The following is an 18,233-nucleotide window of genomic DNA, read 5'->3' on the forward strand; positions in this document are numbered from 1 at the left end:
AGTATGTGAAATTCAAATATCAGCATCCATAATGAAGTTTATTGGAACCCAGCTGTCCTTATTTATTTCCGTGTCATCTGTGGCTGCTCTTCCATGATGGTGCACAGTGGGGGAATTGTACCAGAGGCCAGATGGCCTACAATGGCTAAAATATTTACTGTCTAGTTTTTTATAGAGAAATTTTGTTTACCTCTGGTCTTGAGCAATAAGGGCCTTCAAAAGTCATCCTCAAACCTGCATTTTATAGATGACGAAACTGAGGCTGGAGAAGTAAAGTGCAGCTCCCATCACAGAGCTTAGTAGGGGCAGGGGCACTGGGAAAGAGAAGGGGAGGACATTTGCAGACCTGGACATTTGTCCTGCCCCTGCTGTCATTGCCTGATGGATTTAACACACGCATACTAGGCCTCTGCAGTGTGCTGGACACCAGCTGTCATTTGAGCTGGCAAGTCACTCTCTGAGTTTCTCTGCCAAATATGCAGTCTCGGGAAAGCAGTGTGTGATGACTGTGGTATATTTTAAGAAATAAAGAAAGTTTTAAAGAGGAAAATAGAAATCACCGATTTTCCATAGCATCTGTAAATTACTACTACAGTATTCAGATTTTTATATATTTTCTTTAGTCCTTTTTCTCTTCATATATATATATGACTACACACAAACACACACACATATACATATATACACATCCTTAACTACACACACACACATGCACACACATGCACACTCGTAATGGAAACTGGAAATCTGATTCCCTTTCCATCTTGGTATAGAGCCTTCCTGGAGTAAGCAGCTATTGCTTCATTCATTCATTTGGCAAGTGTGAGTCATCAAGGCCTTTCTTGGTTCTCGGGAGTGCAGACATGCAGAAAACACAGCGTCCGCCTTGGGGAGTTCATGGTGCCGAGGGGAGAGTGAATGTAAATAACTGGTGAGGGTGGAAAGTGTGCGGTAGTGCAGTAGGATGGCCTAGCGGGAAGCGGAGAGGGGCTGAGGGGCAGGCAGGTGGCCCTTGAAACAGTGTTCAGGAGAGTCCATCAGCATCTGCCTCAAGGTGGAGGAGGGAAGAATGAAGGGGGTGTTTTCAAAGCTATTTATGACGATGAAAGGTGACTAATTAGATGGGAGAGGTAAGGAGGTTTCTAGGAAATTGGATGGTTGGTGGTGCCCTTGGGTGAGCAAGTAACTAAGGCTGGAGAATCAGGTTTGGAACTTGTTGAGTCTAGGTGTTCACCTGGAACATTGGGATGCAATTTGACATTCAGGTCTGGACTGTGGGTTGGACCTGGAGAGATGTAGGGGTGCTCCTCATAGAGAGGGTGCACTTTGTAGAGGTGAGAGATCCCTGATGGAGCAGCTTATAAAATGAGATGATGAGCCCATCCAGGGAGACTCAGGTTTCAGAGAAAGGCTGAGGAAGAGGGTCTTAGTGGAAAAGGCCAAGGAAGAGCTGTCAGAGAGGCAGGAGAGTCAGGAGGGAACAGTGACTTTCAATCGGCCAGAAGAGGATTTTGTGAAGAATCACAAGTGGTTGGGGTATCATGTACTTTGAGTTCTTTGATTTCAAGCATCTTGAAGGCATGCAGTTGTCATCTCTCTACCCTCAGGAGTCAGAGCATTTGGTACCTGGGAGCTTCCTGGTGGCCTCGTGGGTGGAGAGGGCAGAAGAGGTGGAGGAGGCAGGAAATGGAGCTGTCTTTGATTATTCTTTCTGTCTAACTCCTCATGCCTGCACTGATGCCTAATTTCAGATGCTGCCACCCCAACGTCTTACCTCTGCTGGGCTGCTGCACTGGAGAACAGTTTTACAGCTTGATTTACCCATACATGGCAAATGGTTCTTTACAGGACAGACTCCAGGGTCAGGTAAGGGGCTGGGTCATGGTCAAAGAACAGGACTAGGCAGCATTCACTTACAGAATCAAGGATTAAGAACTTAAAGGAATCCAGAGGGGAAGAGGGCCACTCAGCGGCCCTTTAAGGAGAGGAGTTGGGCCAAGATAGATAAGATCTGGCTAAACATCTTCAGGAAAAACCTATTTAAAAAGTTTTTTGACAAAGAGGCATTTAAATCAAGAGTAAGACAAAGGTAACCCATAGCACTATATTATCCAGTATTGTTCTGAAGGTACAAGCCAGTGCACTAGGCAAGAAAAAGAATGAACAGATACAGAGTATGGAAAGTGGAGGTACATTTTTCTTAAAAATGGTATTCTAATAAATTCCTATTTGTTTGTGAATATATGGAATATTTATGGAGAGATACAGGAAACTGGTACCTTGACTGCCTCTGGAGAACTACATGTAGACGGGGCTCAGGTTGGGAGACAAACTTTTACTACATACTCATTTGACCTTTTGCATATCATACCATATGAGTGTTATATCTATTAATGTTATAATTTTTAAGACAAACAAGCCTCCTTCCCATAAAGTCCTCAAACAGAGTGACAAAAGTTATTCCACAGCAGAATTATTGCTTCCCTTGGGAGGGATAAAAGTAGTTATTCATGGTATAATAATGATTGTTAGCTTTGCTGAGCTCTCACTGTGGGCAGGACACCATGATAATGGCTTTGTACATCTCCTTCAGGCCTTGCCACCACCCCAGAGGTTCCCCCATTTTCAAAAAGAGGAGTCTCTGCCACAGAGAAGCAAAGTAACTTACCCAAAGAAACACAGCTGATGGGTATCAGGGCAAGAGTTCATGTGGCTCCAGATTCCAGAGTTTTTGAGAAGAAATCTATTAGCAAGGCCAGTTCTTAGAGGACGTAGAATCTAAGAGGTCACCTAAAAAATAAGAAGGGATTTTTCTTGGACATTCAGCCTTAGAACAGCAGTGGAAGTATAGAGGGCTTTAGACCACCCATAATCTCCATCAGCTCTTGTGACATCTCTCCAGATACTTATAAAATCAGCTCATGTGCTTGATGTGCCAATGTAAGGTCCTTAGTTCCTCTCCCAAGCAGTCCCTCTTAGAGACGAATTCCAGAACTGCTGCATGATAGTCATGATAAAAATAGCTGCTATTTAGTGAGCACCCACTGTGTGGCAGGTACTATGCTGAGGGCATACCATTCACTCCTTTGAATCCTTACTACAGCCTTAAAGCATAGGGATTAACGTTTCTATTTTATATCAGAAAAAACTGAGGCTCAGAGATGTTGAGTGTCTTTTCCAAAGTCACACAGCTAGTGGGTGTCTGGGCTGGGATTTATACGTAGATCTGTCTGATGTCAAAACCAGTTCCCTGCCAGTAAACCATGCTGGTTGAGCCCTGTTGTTGAGGACCTGAGGGCTGGAGGAGAGACAGGAGCCCAGGACTCTGTCACTTTAAAGTCCATTGAGACTTTAAAAAGGCACAGATGTCACTATTTTCTCCTCCTTTTCTTTCTCTTAGGGTGGCTCAGACCCTCTCCCCTGGCCCCAGCGCATCAGCATCTGCTCAGGACTGCTTCATGCCGTGGAGCACCTGCACAGCTTGGAGATCATCCACGGCAATGTCAAGAGGTGAGAGAGGAGGGCTGAGCCCCGCCTTAGGCTGGGGTGGCAGGGATGAGGCCACACACACTGCTGGGTCCCATTCCTTTCCCTTTGTCTCTCTTTTCTTTGACTTTCTCTCCCCTCCTTGCCTTTCTTGGATCTCTTTTTCTTTGCTGTTCCCTGGAACATCAGTGTTTCTAGGTTGTACTCTGTCTCTGGTTGCCGTCAGCATGACTCCCTATCTCCCTAACAAAGGTATTTCCCCAAAAAGTTTGTTGGTATTTACCCACAAGCCTTCCATTCCCCTGCCATATTTCACTTCCCCTCCAGCAGCCGATCTGGACTGGGTCCTCGAGCTGTGGGCTGTGGCTGCCAGGCTCCCTGGGCTTCTGAGACCTGCTTTCGTTCGTGCATCTGTTGTCACAGATCCTGTGACACAGGTTAGGTGTGCACCCCAGCATCTCAGTACCGTGCTCCCAAGACTAGAAACATGGAGAGGGATTCCAGAAGATACCAGAAGATCTGGCAACAGTGACCTCGAAACCATAGCATTCGCACTTCCCCAGAGTTCTGTCCTCTTTTGGCCAGTGGAAGCCTTTTCCTCTTTTCTCCCCCCTGATTTTTATTGAATTGTGCAAACAATTGTAATAGCAAGAAAGGAAGTGAAGGGACAAGAGGTCATCCTGACCCTATTACCCTGACGTGGCCTCCATTTCTCTGCTGTTTTTCTTTTCCAGCCCTTGCCCACACAGATATCTCAGCCCTAAGATAGCACTATTACCTGATTACCAACTCATAATCTCTTTTCCCCCATGATTTAAACATTTCCTCACGTTGCATGTCATCAATTTTTTGGCACTTCTTAGTCTTCCATTGAAGGTATTTGCCCATAATTTACATAATGGCTCCTAATAGCCAATATTGGAATTGGTGTCTACTTTTTTTGGGTGACAAGACAAAAGGATTTATTGAAAAGGGATGTTTAAGTGAACAGCAGCAGGGTCAGGGAACCCGGGAGAACTGACCTCTGTATCTACTTTTTAAAAACCATTTAGGGTTAGTTTGAATATTTCTTTTAAAGGTTTTGTTGTTATTTTTTTTGATGTAGGTCATTTTTAAAGTCTTTATTGAATTTGTTACGATATTGCTTCTGTTTTATATTTTGATTTTTTTGGCCATGAAGCATGTGGGGTCTTAGCTCCCTACCCAGGTATTGAACCTACACACCCTGCATTGGAAGGCGAAATCTTTTTTTTTTTTAACTTTCTGTTTTGTATCGGGGTATAGCCGATTAACAATTTTGTGACAGTTTCAAGTGAACAGTGAAGGCACTCAGCCATACATATACATATCCATCCTCCCCCAAAACCCCCTCCAATTGGAAGGTGAAGTCAATCACTGGACCATGAGAGAAGTCCCCAGTTTGAATATTTTTATACATGTAGGTTAGTTTTTAAAAATTAAATTTTTTTCCTTTGGAGTACTTTCTGAGAGTATTCATTCCTGTAGATTAGATGCTTAAGTCTAAGAATATTTTTACTGTTCGTCTTATTCCCCATGATCTGAGCAGGTTCAGTCCCAAAGAATGCTGGTGTTTAGACTTGAGTCAGCAAGGCCACAGCTGGGGGTTGGAACAGCTTCAGAAGAGATGGAGCCAGTACAGCCTCTGGGCTCAGGGCTGATATCCGTGGGGATAAGGATGGTCGTGCCTCTCTGGCCACCAAATGTCATTTCTGGGGCAGCAGGACTGATCTTATCTTCCTCCCCATTTGCTGGTGGAGGTCGGCTCCCAATCCCCACCCCCCATCAGGACTGGCTCATAAACTTGTTGAGGGTCTTCAGTGACCCTCGTTGGCTGGCTCACTACTAAGCTGCTTTCCAAAAGGGTCTCCACGGCAACCTCTTCTTGTCCACCTCCAAACAAGAAGGTTCTCTCTGCCTTCTTTCCCACAGCTCCAATGTTTTGCTAGACCAAAACTTCACCCCCAAGCTGGCTCATTCGATGGCTCACCCGTGTCCTGTCAACAGAACATCAAAATATACCATGATGAAGACCCACCTTTTCCAGGCCTCCACTGCATATCTTCCAGAAGATTTCATCAGAGTGGGGCAGCTGACAAAGCGAGTGGACATATTCAGCTGTGGAATAGTAAGAGCTTCCTTCTGTGCTCAAATCAAGGCCTGCACACATCTGTCCTTCCCATGGCTCCTCTGTAAGCACAAACTAGAAATATTCCACAAAGTACAGCAGGAGTTGGCAAATTATGGCCTGCAGATCAGAACTGGCCTACGGCCTATTTTCTATGGCCTGTAATTAAGAATAGTTTTTATATTTATAAAAGACTGAATAATAACAACAACAGCAATAATAAAAGAACGTGTGACAGAAATTGTTTGTGGCTCACAAAACCTAAAATATTTACTGTCTAGCCTAGAAAGTAAATATCTCTAGAGATATTTACTTTCTAGAGAAAGTTTGCCAACCCTTGAAGTAAAGCTCCCCCTCCCCATGAGTGTCCAGATTCTAATAGGCTACAGATAGCTCCTGACTTCTCTGATGTGCATTCAGCCTGCCATCTAATTATCCATCCGCTTGTCTATTTCTTCTTGTTTGTTCATCTGTTTAGTCCATCTGTCCATCCATCAGTCCGGTTATTATCCAACCATTCATGCAACAGCCACCCATCCATTCGGAATCCATCCAGCCATCCAACCCGTGTCCTAATCACCACTGCTGTCCATCATTACTGTGTGCCAGGCACTTGGACTATAAATGTAACTAAAACACAGACCCTCCCCCAAGAGTTCATGGTCTGAATCTAGCAATCTCCAAAGCACATTTCTATAAAACACAGTTCCCTGAGATCTCAATAGGTTTGATGTGTTTAAAGGGTTTCGATGTGTTCAAATAGGTTTGAGAAACGCTGGGTTGAACAAGGTTATGCTTGTTCAAGGAGAAAAAAGTTACCACAAAAAATTAACCAGGGCCTTTCATATGGTAATAGTCTTTAACCTGGTAATAATGAAGCAAGGGTATGCAGCATGTCCCAAATTCCCTTGACTATGGAGCCTTGTTTTCTTAGCATCTCTAAACATCAGAGACCTGGGGATCCCAGTCTGGGAATTTCGGGCTGAGAAAAGTGACGGTTTCTGGCTGACCTCTGCCTAGAGCCAACAGCTGCATCTTGGCCCTTGCCTTCTCTCTTCGTCTCCAGCCTCAAACTCTGCACTTCCTCTCCCTGACCACAGTCTGTCTGGTTCTTCCACTAATGCCCTTCTTCGGAGCCATCTTCTGCCCTCAGCCCAGCTTCCACATATGAGGTTCTGCTTCCTACTGTCTCCTGGCACATCAGCCCTTCTGGTTTACTTGTCCCCCAGTTCTTTCCTGCCTCACCCCCTCCCCACCCCCACCAGCACCACTGTGGGGGCTGCTCAGTGAAGCTCAGCAGGGTCAGCCCAGGATCCTCCTCCCTTAAGAACCAGTGGAACTAAACCCCGAAGCTGCCAGGCACATACAGTGTAGAGCTGAAGAGCATGAGTTTGAGTCCCAGCTCAGCTGCTTTCAGCTGTGTGACCTGGGGTATCACTGATAACTCTGGGCCTCAGGTTTATACTCTGTAAAATGGAGGTAATGATGCATATAGAAATTAATGAGATTCATAAGATAGCATATAAAAACTGGTTAGCAGAGTATGTTACGTTGATCAGTATGATTATTATTATGGGGATTAGTGTTAATTATTATAATTTTCCCTGCCTTCACACCCTCACTCCTGATTTCTGTTTATGCTTGACTTTTTAACTCAGTTCTGGATGTAACAATTGACTTTCCCTTTCATTCATTCAGTGAGTGCCTACTGGTTCCCTTCAATCTTTTTCTCAGCTCTGCTACTGATGGATGGTATGATTCTCAACTTTGGTTCTTGTTGTGGGGAACACTGCCCTTCTCTGTTGTTATTGCTGTTTTTGTTTATCTTTTTTTTGAATATAGTTGGTTTACAACATTGTGTTAATTTCTGCTATACAGCATAGTGACTCAGTGATACACATATATACATTCTTTTTTATGTTCTTTTCCATTGTGATTTATCCAAGGATACTGAATGTAGTTCCCTGTGCTATATAGTAATAAGTCACTGGTTTTTTTATGAGCGCTAAGTAATTTTTGTAAAAGGCCTGGCACAGGGCCTGCCCTGTGGAAGAGGCAGAGGAAGTTTGTCTGTTCATTTCCTCTTGTTCTTCTCTCCAGTCTTGGCAGGACCTCGACTGGAGTCCCTTTTCTCTTGGCTTCCCTCCACCAGCTGCAGCGGTGCCTTCTGCTGCTCCCTCCTGGCAGCTGCAGTCTGTTAGTAAAGCTGCAGGCCCTTTCAGGGTGGAGGAGGAGTTCTTGGCAGTTGTTCAGTAGCTCAGTCATGTCAGACTCTGTGACCCCATGGACTGCAGCACGCCAGGCCTCCCTGTCCTTCACCGTCTCCCGGAGCCTGCTCAAACTCATGTCCATCGAGTCAGTGATGCCATCCAATCATCTCGTCCTCTATCGTCCCCTTCTCCTCCTGCCTTCAATCTTGCCCAGCATCAGGGTCTTTTCTAATGAGTTGGCTCTTCACATCAGGTGGCCAAAGCATTGGAGTTTCAGCTTCAGCACCACTCCTTTCAGGATTGATTTCCTTTCGGATTGACTGGGTTGATCTTCTTGCAGTCCAAGGGACTCTCAAGAGTCATCTCCAACACCAGAGTTCAGTCAGTTCTTTGGTGCTTATCCTTCTTTATGGTCCAACTCTCACATCCATACATGACTACTGGAAAAACTGTAGCTTTGACTAGACGGACCTGTGTTGGTAAAGTAATGTCTCTGTTTTTTAATATGCTGTCTAGGTTGGTCATAGCTTTTCTTCCAAGGAGCAAGTATCTTTTAATTTCATGGCTGCAATCACCATCTGCAGTGATTTTGGACCCCAAGAAAATAAAGTCTGTCACTCTTTCCATTGTTTCCCCATCTATTTGCCATGAAATGATGGAACTGGATGCCATGATCTTCACTTTTAAATGTTGAGTTTTAAGTCAGCTTTTTCACTCTCCTCTTTTACCTTCATCAAGAGGTTCTTTAGTTCCTCTTCACTTTCTGCCATGAGGGTGGTATCATCTGCATATCTGAGGTTATTGATATTCCTCCAGCAATCTTGATTCCAGCTTGTACTTCTTGGCAGTAACTGGACCTTATTCTGTCTTTGAGAGAAGTTGTTGGAGGGAGATTTAACACTAAACTGGAGTACCCACTCCCTCATATACAGTCATTAGATCACCATGTACCAGATAAGGATACAGGCTCAGATTTTAGTTTCTTGCCCACAGATCACCCCAGCATGTAAGGAACAGAGTCAGAATATGAACCCAGGCCCATGTGACTGGCTGGACTCCGTAGCCAGTGTGCTGTTACCTCTGCTGAGAATTTCTGTTCAAAGCAGCTCTCGCATTTATTAAGATACAGATCACAGTTTGTCAGTTTGGTGGTGGCTTACACCAGCTCAGGACTGTGCTCTTTTCATGAATGGATGAATTAATGAGCAAACAATGTTAATAAAAGCCTGTGGATGAAAATGCTATGGATATTGCCAAGATTTTCTGTCTGGAATAGATATCTGCATGTGGATTCCTCCTTTTCTTGAGATTAACATAGCAGTGCCTGCTTACCATTTTTGATGGGTTTTAAATGAAAATATTTTTAATATATAGTGTGTGTGTATACATATGTATGCGTGTATACAGATAGATGTTTATATATATATATAGAGAGAGAGAGAGAGAGAGAAGGGGGTGTGTGTGTTTGTGTGTGTATATCTATCTGATGGTGATACACACACATTTGGTTTTCATCCTCCTTGCTTTGCTATCAGTTTGAACTTCTCCTAGCAGCTGGGTGATGTGTTTAGCTAGAGAAGGTGTTTAGTGATGTTTACACATTCCAGATTTGGGGCAAGTGTCTGTGCTGGCAAATGACAGAGCCAGGCCTGAAGCTCAGACTGTATTCCTGAGAAGAAGCTTCTCTCTTGGCCAGAATCTCCTGTGTGAACTTGTGCGTGTGTGTCTGAACTGTGCTAACTCTGTATTCTCTCCAGGTGTTAGCCGAGGTCCTCACAGGCATCCCTGCGATGGATAACAACCGGAACCCGGTTTACTTGGTAAGCGAACCAACCCCTTCTGGCTCACAGCTATGAGGGGTTTAGGGGTGGAGAGAGCAGGAACCTCCACTGTACCCTCTGTACCCATTTTTATTGCTAATGAGGCCTAAATCCAGGATTTGATTTGTACCTGTGCAAAGCAGCTGTAACCTTCCCCCTTCACCAGCCAGACAACAACTACTTTTGCATAAAAATAGAGTTTAGAATGTTTGGGGAAATCCATTTCTTCTGTCTACATGTCAGGCAATCAGATAGGGTTTGTTTGATTTTTTTTTTTTTGGCCACACCGTGCAGTATATGGGCTCAGTTCCCCAAGCAGGGATCAAACCCACGCCCACTACAGTGGAAATACAGTATTAATCTCTGGACCACCAGGGACGTCGTAGCCTTTGTCTTTAAATTGGTGAAAGTAAATTTCAGCCCTTTTAGGTTTCTATAATAATTTCTATTTTGTAGGTTTTATAACAACTGTCATTCAAATATACATGTGTATGTGTATAGTGGCAATTTCAGAAATATAATGACATAGCCCAACTCTGTGATTGACACTTTATATATGCGTATGTGAGTGCTCAGTCATGTCCTCCTCTTTTCAACCCCATGGACTATAGCCTGCCAGGCTCCTCTGTAGTATTTTCCAGGCAAAAATACTGTAACCAGTTGCCATTTCCTCCTCCAGGGGATATTCCCAACCCAGGGATCGAACCCAAGTCTCTTGCATCTCCTGCACTGGCAAGTGGATTCAGTTGGGAGTTGGTTAAAAAAGTGACGATAGTGGGGACTTCCCTGGTGGTCCAGTGGTTGAGAATCCTCCAGGGAACACAGATTCAATCCCTGGTCCGTGAGCTGGGATCCCACATACCACAAGGGAGCTAAAGGCATGTGCTACAACTTCTGTAGCCTATGAGCCCTAGAGTTTGTACTCTGCAACAAGAGAAGTCATCATGATGAAAAGCCCTTGTGCACCCTGAGTAGAGAGTAGCCCCCATTCACCCCAACTATGGAAAGCCCACGTGCAGCAATGAAGGCCCAGCACAGCCAAAAATAAATAAATAAAGAATGACAATAGGGACTTTCCTGCTGGTCTGGTGGTTAAGACTTCACACTTCCACGGGACAAGACCTATGATTTCGTTGGCAATAGCCAACTGGGGAGCGTCTCCTTACACCATTCCTTCAGGGCAATCACTGTACAGGTTCTCATTTGTTTCAGATGGTGTATTAATTTCCTATATTTAATCTATTTAATCAATACAAGTAATATATTTATAACCTATTTATATAAGTAAATGCATACATGCAAAATGTATCATGTAACATAATTTATGCTATACAAATATATCTATATATAGTAATATATCTATTGTTATTTGTATAGCATATCTTCTGTTTTATGCATAGTTCAGATTTCTGCTAAGTAGCATAAAATATAACATGTAGTACAAAATTTATAAAATATAAAAATATACATAGTATTATTTATATAGTACATCTCCTATTAAATATGTATGGGCCAGAATCCTACATCCTAACATTTTCCTGTAAATGTTAATAAGGTGGGTTATTAGTATAATTATACTATATTGTACTATATTGGTATAATTATGCTATACTGTACTATGTAAATGATAGCTATTATTACTATTAATTACAATCACTAAGGAGATCAGTCCTGGGTGTTCTTTGGAAGGAATGATGCTAAAGCTGAAACTCCAATACTTTGGTCACCTCATGCGAAGAGTTGACTCATTGGAAAAGACCCTGATGCTGGGAGGGATTGGGGGCAGGAGGAGAAGGGGATGACAGAGGATGAGATGGCTGGATGGCATCACGGACTCAATGGATGTGAGTTTGAGTGAACTCTGGGAGTTGGTGATGGACAGGGAGGCCTGGCATGCTGCAATTCATGGGGTCGCAGAGTCGTACACGACTGAGCGACTGAACTGAACTGAATAGAGCATTAAATGTTGATTCTGTGTCAAGTACCACACTTTATGCACTATGTCTTCTAATTTGTGTTAATTTTATTCCCATTTTCCTGATGAAGCAACCCATGCCTAGAAAGGTTAAGCCCCTGCTTGATGATATGAGTGTGCTATGAAATGCCCTGTACATGTGGGGGATTTAGCCGTTCTCCAGTTCTTACTGTTTTACTTGTTTCTGGGATCCTTGCAATTATTTTTTAAAAACCATGTTCGTTTCCGGAGTGTTTGCAGCTCTGGTGCCATGCTGGAGGTGGGCGGGGCACATGTGTTTGCCATGCTGGAGGTGGGCGGGGCACATGTGTTTGCCATGCTGGAGGTGGGCGGGGCACATGTGTTTACCTTCCTGGAGGTGGGCGGGGCACATGTGTTTACCTTCCTGGAGGTGGGCGGGGCACATGTGTTTACCTTCCTGGAGGTGGGCGGGGCACATGTGTTTGGACCCCACACCCCTGGACCTCACATGGGGGTGTTTCCACTCTTTCCAACAGAAGGATTTACTGCTCCATGAAATTCCCAGCAGCACCATATCGCTCTGCTCCAGGAAGATGGGTGTGGAGAAAGAGATGGCAAAGGAGATCTGCCAGAAATACCTGGAGAAGAGAGCAGGGAGGCTGCCGGAGGCCCACGCCGAGGCCTTGGTCATGGCCGCCTGCCTCTGTCTGCGGAGGCGCAACGCCAGCCTGGCAGAGGTAAGCCTGAAGCTCAGCCCTTCCCTAGCAATGAGCCCTGTCTGTGAGTCGGCTTTACCAGGGGCTCATTACGATCCCTTTACCAGTCCCTTCACCGAGAAGTGATTTCATGATTCAGAGCCACATTTAGTGGCAAACAGCAGTGTCTGCTGGAGCTGACAGCAGCTAAGCTGGAGTCAGAGGTCCTGAGGGTGCCTCGGACCATACTCTCAGATGTAACAGAAGTCCATCTGTTTTCTCTGAACCTGCTTTATTCCTTGTCCTCTCTGTGGGCCCCTTTTCCTTCCCTTCATCCTCTTGGTCAGGGGATACAGCCATTTTCATTTACATGTCATAGTCCTGTTTTCACTAAGTGGCCAAGTCTCCAGGTCCCAATTTCAACCTCTTAGTGAGAGAAACTCATTGGCTTAGCTAGAGTCAGGTGTCCACCTGTTGGCAATCAGGTAAGGTAGGAGTTCAGTATATAAACCTCCTGGCCAGGGAGTCAAGCCTGGCAGGTGGCAGGGCCAAGTCCCAGAGAAAGGGATCATTTCTTAGCCCATGGACTAGGCAGACACACCAGAAATCAATCACCACAGCAGATAAAACATTTTCCTATGGCTAGGATATGCAGAGGTGGTTTCCATGGTAGTAGGTATAAATTTGGGGACCAAATTTGCTATGTCTTTTTAAGACAAAATAACTCCCTGAGAGGGCTCTTAGAGGTTATCCCACTGAGTGATTTTGAAGTGGTGTCTGGCAGAGAGGGGCTCCTTGGGAGCACCTTTTAGCAGAAAGAGAGCTGCAGGCCCTACCCACGACTCCAACCAGACATTCATTGTCACTTCTCATAACTGTATTGGGTTCTTAGTATTTTATTTGAGGAAAGGGTTTGGTAGCTGAAACAACAACAACAACAACCACAAAGCCTTCAAACACCAATGCTTACAGCCAAGCCTCCCATTTTACAGACGAAGTCAAGACCCAGAGAAGGGGGGAGGAGGCCAGAGGGATTTTGGGTCAGAGCCCTCTGGACTCCTGGCTCAGCCTCAGGGTCACCATCTTTGGCACCAGGATGTGGCAGGAGCCAGAGACCAAGTCCTGACTCTCAGCCTGGGCTGGCTTCAGCTACCTGAGTGCATTCGCGTATTGAGCAGTGGCGTGCTGGACCCTGGGGATAAATGGGGAACAAGGCAAGCCCAGTTCCGCTTTCCTGGAGTTCACAGACATTGTGCAGTAACTGTCTGATGAGTGGTGTATGACAGGGGAGCCCTACCCAGGACTTTCCCGAAGAAGTAATATGTAAGCAAATGAAGAGCAATCCAAGCAGAAGGAACAATGCATGCAAATAACCTTAGTTGAGTGAGAGCCCAGCAAGATCAGGGGCCTGGTAGAAGGTCAGAGTGGCTAGAACACAGAGTACATGGGGCAGAGTGCTTTGTGATGAGGCTTCTGGGGAAAAAACCTAACAGTAGAGGGCTTTGCAGGCGCAGTCAGGATGTTGAGAAAGTCCCTGGGGGTATTAAGCAGGAGCAGAACATAATCAGACTTATGCTTTAAAAAGATCTCTTTCCCTCAACATTCATTCTTTTTATTCTTTTGTTCAGGGTATCAGAGTACATTCAAAGAAGCTGCTATGATGAGGAGACTCCAAAATAAGGGAGATAGAAATTTGTTCTTTTTAGCTCAAGAGTTTGAATGTTGGCAGTCCAGAGCTGATGTGGCAGTGTCGCAGTATTAGGGATTCAGGCTCCTGTATTATGGCTCTGCTGTCCTTATCATGCGGCTTCCATGTCAGAGTCCAAGAAGGCTGCTGTAGCTCAGGCCATCACATTTACATTTCAACCACTGAAAGGGAGTTTAAGAGAAGAACATATCCTCTTTTTTTTAAGGGTGTGACTTGGAAATGCACACATCACTTTTTCTCACACCCCATAGGCCAGAACCGAGTTATGTAGTTTTGTAGTTTTTAGCTTGACAAATATTTACTGGGTACATCCTGTGAAGATTTATCTCAAAAGGTAACATTTGAACTGGGCCTTGAAGCATGAGGAAGCATTTGCTATGTAGAATAAAAGGGACAGGGCACTATACGTATACACAAAGGAATGAGAAACGGTCTTTGTCCCCAGTATTTCACAACCAAGCTAGGAAGATGAGAGATCAGTAAGGCCTGGACTTGAAGGGTTTAGTGGTCAGCTCTGCCACTCACTGACTGGGTGACCTTAGGCAAGGAACTTAACCTCTCTGATCTTTTAAATTTTTATTTATAAAAACTCATTGTATGTCGTGTGTCAAAGGTGCTGTGTAAATTGCAAGGCACTGAGCAACTGAGATGTGTTATTTTTACTAAGGGTAGGTTTGTGTGCCATTTGTATGAGAGAGAGTATGTGTGTAAGGAAGAAATATTTCTTCCCTGCCTGCCTTTAATCTTCCTAACCTCCCTAACCAGAAAAGCCCTCAGGTGCAGTATCTATGTTACTTAGGGCATTTCTAGTTGAAAGTGATAGAAACTCAATTCAAATTCTTAGATACAGACACACAGATGTGTAAACAGAAAGAGAAAGAGAAGGGAGCCTGTGAATGAGCGATTTATTGGCTCATTTAACCACACCACAGGCAGGATAAGGCATTGCTGGGGCAGCTAGGCCCAGGGTCTCAACCAGCAAAAGTACAACAATTTGAATCTCTTGTGCCTGTGGCCCCTGTGCTCACTCTCTCTACCCCCGCACACCACCCCCATCTCTAGCCCCTGCTTTACTCTGTGTGGGAGCTTCATTTTCTCCTACTGTAAACACGTTTTCTTTGTGAGGCGGGGAATCTGGCTGTGCCACTGGGAAGGAAAAGACAGTATTTCCTCAATAAATATTAGGTGCAAGAGTCCCAGAGAAGGATCTGATTGGCCTACTTGGGTCACATGCTCAAATCTGGACCAATCATTAAGGTCACAGGGATGGGATACTGAGATCGACCCATCTGGGTCATGTGCTGAGGTGGACGGTGATGAGGTCAGCTCTTTTCAAAGGAAGGATGCTGTTCTTTCAGCCAAAGCAACACTCATTTAGTTTTTCAGTATCTCTCTCTCTCCCCCGCTGCCTGGGAGATCTGTTAGATTTTTAATTTCAGAAAGAATTCCTGATGAGTGCTCTCGTCTCTCTTCCCCAAGGTGTGTAGCTCCGTGGCTGCTGTGGAAGAGCAGCTGAGAGGTCAGGAGACCTCGCTCCCCTGTAGTGGGCTTTCTGAGGGCACAGGCTCTTCCTTCAACACCCCAGAAGAAACAGATGACGTGGACAATTCCAGCTTCGATGGCTCCTACTCCATGAGGGCTGCACCCTGGGCTGGGGCTACCTCCTCGCCTCCCCTGACAGCAGATGAGGAAGGCATGCTGCTGGCTGGTGGAGCAGTGGAAGCTGACTCCTCCGCTGAGGCCTGTGCCCCTCCAGAGCCTCCCCAGGATGGTAAGTGTGGTGTCTCAGTGCTTATACATGGTCATTTATGTCCCTTAACTCAGCCTATCATTTATTCCTTTTCTCCCTCATTCATGCATTAATACGGTTATTCACCTGTCCACCTGCCAGCTGACTGGATGAAGAGTGTCATCCTCCTTTTCCCCCCAGCCCTGATGTCCAGTCCCTCACTCACGCCTCTCTATTGACCTAAGTATCCTTCACCTCCATCTGCTTCTCTGCATGGCCTGCCCCCGTAACCCTCCCCCTCGTCTAAACTACTCTCCTCTTGCTGGGTGACTGTACAGCCTCCCTGTGGCCTCCCTGATCTGCTCTGGTCCCTCACCAGTTCTTCTTCCAGGGATCAGCCACTGTGGTTTTTTAAAAACAACTCCTGTCACCCCTCATTTAAAGCCCTTCTGTGGTTCCGCACTGCACTTAGAGACCAAGTAAAAACTCCCTCGGAACTAGCAAAGCTCCTTGTGGTCTGTCACCACCTGCCTTTTCATCCTCACTTCACACCTTGCCAGCTGCTTCCAAAGATACTTTATATTTCTGCCTCCTGGGTCCAAATACACCAGGTTCCTTCTGAAATAAACATTCAGAAGGCCTTTACAATTCAGCATCCTCTTCCCCTAGTAAACGTGGCTCTGTGAGTGTCTCAGACTCTGACCTTTCCTGTTGTTCCTCTTCCTACATGGAGGTGAGAGGAAAAAGAGAGAGTGTAAGCTTCATTCTAACACTGTCCCCTACTTCCAGGGGAGAAACATGGAAGCCTTTCCCCTCTGAAAGTTAGGGGTAGGTGGCAGTTTTTCCCTGCAAAGGCAGAAGCAGTGGCAATGCTCATTCCACTTAGGCCTGATTCAGAACCCCAGTTTAAGTCAAAAACTCTGACCAAGTCTGACTTTCTTAGAATTACAATAATAGTAACTATTTCCAGCTATCAGTAGTTGCAAAAGGTATTTATGTTTTGTTCAAGTTGCTTTTCTTTACATTGAATGTCAGCTACAGAGACTTCGTGGAAAATCGAGATCAATGAGGCCAAAAGGAAACTCATGGAGAATATCCTGCTTTACAAAGAAGAGAAACTGGATAGCATTGAGCTTTTTGGCCCCTGATGACTTGAACACAGCTGAGGACCCTCGTCCTCCATTGGAAAGATGAACATCAGATCAAGAAAAAGATCTAAGGAAGAATCGCGATCTCCCAGGAAACACCAAACATCAGCTTCCCTTGGGTCAGGTGAAGAGATACTTCCACTTTTCCAGAGTGAGTCAGGGGAGATAGGACTCAGCTTTCCAAGACACACAAATCCATGAAGTCCTCTTCCTTTCTGGGATTTGTCAATAAGACCTCTGGGTTATCAGGCCACTAAAGTGGAAACCCTGGTCCATGAGCCCAGGATGTGGGCAATTTTGTGGTTCTGGGGAGTATGTGATGATAACCACCCCCGCAGATGCCGTTTCCTGGCTCTCACCCTCGACAACCACTGGAGCATTCCGAGTGCTGATGGCACTTTCCGAAGCTAAGCTCTCTAGGTCATATTTGCCGCCTGCAAACTTCCATGACCTCAAAGACTTCCAACTTGCGTCCCAGTTCGGTTCTTCACTCCTTCCTCAAGGTCTCAAGTTTTACACAAGCCAGACACTTGGCAGAAGGCTCTGGAGATTTCTCTGTTTTCTCTTTTGGAAATCTTGCAACTCACAGATATTTATTTAATGCTTACTCTGCACCTTTATTTTCCCACCCCACTAACGCTAATAATTTAAATGGAGCTGTTATTTAGAGAGTATGTGTTATTTATGGCTGGATGAAGAACCAGAGGAACTAGTTTCATGACTGATTCTGCTGCTAATTAAGTCAAGCATTTAATTTCTGAGACCTCAGTTTCCTTGTAAGTAACATGCATTCATTCATTCTCCCTCCCTGGGCTGTTGGGGAGGAAGAGGTAGAGACATGGCTACAGAAATACTTGGAAAATGCACATCTTGTTTTATTAAATAAATTTTTAAAAAGGACATTAAGTGTCTACTTTTGTTATTCAACTAACATTTATGCAATGGGTTTATTTCTTAAAAGTCATGTTGCAAGTCTTTTTGTTAAAATGCTAGTTTAAATTCAGTGTATCCTATTTTAAATAAGCCTAATATAGTGATTTTTTTATTTCGTAAGATAAAAACACATTGGGAAAGCTAATGTGTATCATAATTAGTTGCGTGTCCAGATGATATGGAGAAGTTTCTCTGCATCCATGAGTTGGTATAGTGAGGTAGCTAAGAGGTTGGGCGCTGGCTCTAAAATGTTGGCTAATAGTTGGATGATCTTGGGCCAAATTAGGGAGTTACTTTGAGCTTCTGTTTCCTCATCTGTACAATGGGGGAAGATAAAAAGTACCAGTTTCATAGGTTTGATAGTAAAAGGGCATTCAACAGCCCCCCAGCAAGGTCAGCTTTGTACTAGTACATAAGAAATC

The 18,233-nt window shown here is 44.8% G+C and overlaps 1 protein-coding gene across 2 annotated transcripts in view; it reads left to right on the plus strand.

The window, feature by feature from the left end:
- The window catches only part of IRAK2 (interleukin 1 receptor associated kinase 2), a 64,962-nt gene extending 47,184 nt beyond the window's left edge, over window positions 1–17,778 (plus strand). The window contains exons 7-13 of one of the 2 annotated variants that reach the window (XM_027523546.1): window positions 1,752–1,866; window positions 3,401–3,510; window positions 5,437–5,632; window positions 9,600–9,662; window positions 12,135–12,335; window positions 15,481–15,772; window positions 16,766–17,177. In XM_027523546.1, the coding sequence (XP_027379347.1) occupies window positions 1,752–1,866; window positions 3,401–3,510; window positions 5,437–5,632; window positions 9,600–9,662; window positions 12,135–12,335; window positions 15,481–15,772; window positions 16,766–16,878 (1,090 nt within the window). In that variant the 3' untranslated portion in view covers window positions 16,879–17,177. Of the gene's footprint in view, window positions 1–1,751; window positions 1,867–3,400; window positions 3,511–5,436; window positions 5,633–9,599; window positions 9,663–12,134; window positions 12,336–15,480; window positions 15,773–16,765 lie in introns of both variants that reach the window. The other variant, XM_027523545.1, reaches the window with a different exon arrangement.
- The last annotated feature ends 455 nt before the right edge of the window (window positions 17,779–18,233 follow it).

Source organism: Bos indicus x Bos taurus, chromosome 22 (assembly GCF_003369695.1).
Source record: "Bos indicus x Bos taurus breed Angus x Brahman F1 hybrid chromosome 22, Bos_hybrid_MaternalHap_v2.0, whole genome shotgun sequence".
In the NCBI taxonomy this organism is placed as follows: Eukaryota; Metazoa; Chordata; class Mammalia; order Artiodactyla; family Bovidae; genus Bos; species Bos indicus x Bos taurus.